The sequence below is a fragment of the Aspergillus viridinutans genome (genome assembly GCF_018404265.1).
Source record: "Aspergillus viridinutans IFM 47045 DNA, scaffold_28, whole genome shotgun sequence".
Lineage (NCBI taxonomy): Eukaryota > Fungi > Ascomycota > Eurotiomycetes > Eurotiales > Aspergillaceae > Aspergillus > Aspergillus viridinutans.
Genome location: NW_025091244.1, coordinates 919 through 2,851, shown reverse-complemented (window position 1 = coordinate 2,851; position 1,933 = coordinate 919). Strand labels below are relative to the sequence as shown.

The 1,933-nt window shown below is 52.9% G+C and overlaps 1 protein-coding gene across 1 annotated transcript; it reads left to right on the top strand.

The window, feature by feature from the left end:
- Positions 1-4: 4 nt before the first annotated feature.
- Aspvir_005021 (uncharacterized protein) lies at positions 5-1,189 on the top strand (the record flags this gene model as incomplete). The annotated part of the gene is made up of 1 exon (XM_043275180.1): positions 5-1,189. A coding segment is annotated over one exon (1,185 nt), but the record flags the coding sequence as incomplete, so codon positions are not given.
- Between the last annotated feature and the right edge of the window lie 744 nt (positions 1,190-1,933).

The window sequence follows — 1,933 nt, the reverse complement described above, 5'->3', positions numbered from 1 at the left end:
TGAGCCCGTCGCTGAGCCCGTCGCTGAGCCCGTCGCTGAGCCCGTCGCTGAGCCCGTCGCTGAGCCCGTCGCTGAGCCCGTCGCTGAGCCCGTCGTTGAGCCCGTCGTTGAGCCCGTCGTTGAGCCCGTCGTTGAGCCCGTCGTTGATGAGCCCGTCGCTGAGTCCACCATCGAACCCGTGACTGAGAAGCAAAGCGAGGCTCAAGAGGTTGAAGAGACTACCGACGGAGCGGAGCCTGAGGCCGTCAAGGAGGATTCTACTGAGACAGCAGCAGAGCCTGAGGTCAATGGTGTGGTCAGCAGCAGTGGCGAGGTGGACCAATCTCTGACTGGTGAAGAGGAGGCCGCTAAGGTTGAATCCGAACCAGTAGCCTCTGAGAAACCCAAGGCGGAAGAGTCTGCCCCTGTTTCTAATGGCGACTCTTCGGTTGAGAAAGACGTCGATCCTTCCGCTCAGCCCGTTCCTCCTTTTCAGGATGCCACTCCCGAGCCCACCGTAGAGTTCGCCAAGGACTCAGAAGAGAAAGACTCGATTGTGACTCCTGAGCTCGTTGGAGCTGGTGCCGCAGCTGCCATCGCTGCCGGTGCTGTTGTTGCTGGAGTCGCTTCCAAGTCTCACAAAGAGCCCGAAGTCGTTGCTACACCTAAGGACAATGTGGACGCCAAGGAACCGTCTCAGCCTAATGACGGCAAGCAGGAAACTTCCCACCTCGTACCTGCAGCCCAGGCCGCCGACAATAAGCACACGGAATACTCCACTTCAAAGGACATGTCCACACCCGAGCCTGAAAGTGATCCTGCTCTCGCAGCACTTGCTGGCGACCGCGAAGCTCTCCTCCGAAAGCTGGAGTTGCCATCCACTGAACAGTTGCCTGCGGAACCTACTTCGTCCACCAGCGATGACCAGGTTGCGAAGCCAGCCGGTCACGACGAGCGCGCTCCTGCGTCTACCGACGGCCCCTCCATCGCGACCGAGTCTTCTGCTCCTACTGAGGGCGATGCCGGCAAGGCAGTTGCCCCCAAGAACAACGAGGAGCCTCGTTCTCCCAGTCAAAATCGGTCAGTCACTGCTGTTTCCTTGAACCATAAGCGAGACAGCTGGTTGAGGACTATTTTGCGTGCCGTCTTCGGCAATTTCTTCGGCGCCATCTTCTCGCCCTTTCGCCGTGGTGGAAGGACGAACCAGTAGATGGTCGCTCCTACCGCTTGTCCGAGAAATAATTTCGCTCTACAGAGTCTCTGAACTCCAGGAGTGATCAAATAATCGCTTAATCATTGTCATTGCCAAAGCTAATGAGATTCAGGAACCTGTTCTTGATGACCGTTTTCGCTGCACCCTTGCTGGCTATTATTTGGCGTGCATATACCCGATAAGTTCTGAATCTGTTCAAAAATTGATTATCGCCGCTCATTTTTACTCGACTCGATTCCCCTGTATTTGATATTTGTGGATTTCGCTCTCAATTTGTTAATATTATTTTCCTTACTCTACTCTCTAACCGTCGCAACTCTCTCACAACCTTGGAAGGCTGTCTGACCTTGGTAACAATCGATATGACTGGCCGGAAGTTTGCGGTTGATGTGATCGTCTGCCAGCATGTAATGATGTTTATGTTTGATGATTATGATGAATGAATGAAGAATCGATTTTCAAAACGATGCTCCTCACTATAGAATATCAAGCTACTCTCGTAAACTGCATTACCCCCGCCTCAGCCAGGATTAGTTTCTTCTAGATTCGATCAGTGCCTGGCCGTTACCCTTACAATGTACAAGAAGGTACCAACATCTGCAGTCCAGTTAGCATTAATGTCTGTCAAGGTTTTCAGACATAGGTAGTCTCCTTCCACAAGCAGACTTCCCTGACGGCGTAGTTTGTTACATACATCTGAGAGAGGAGCACCAAGTACCTCCTTGACCTGTCCCTATCAAT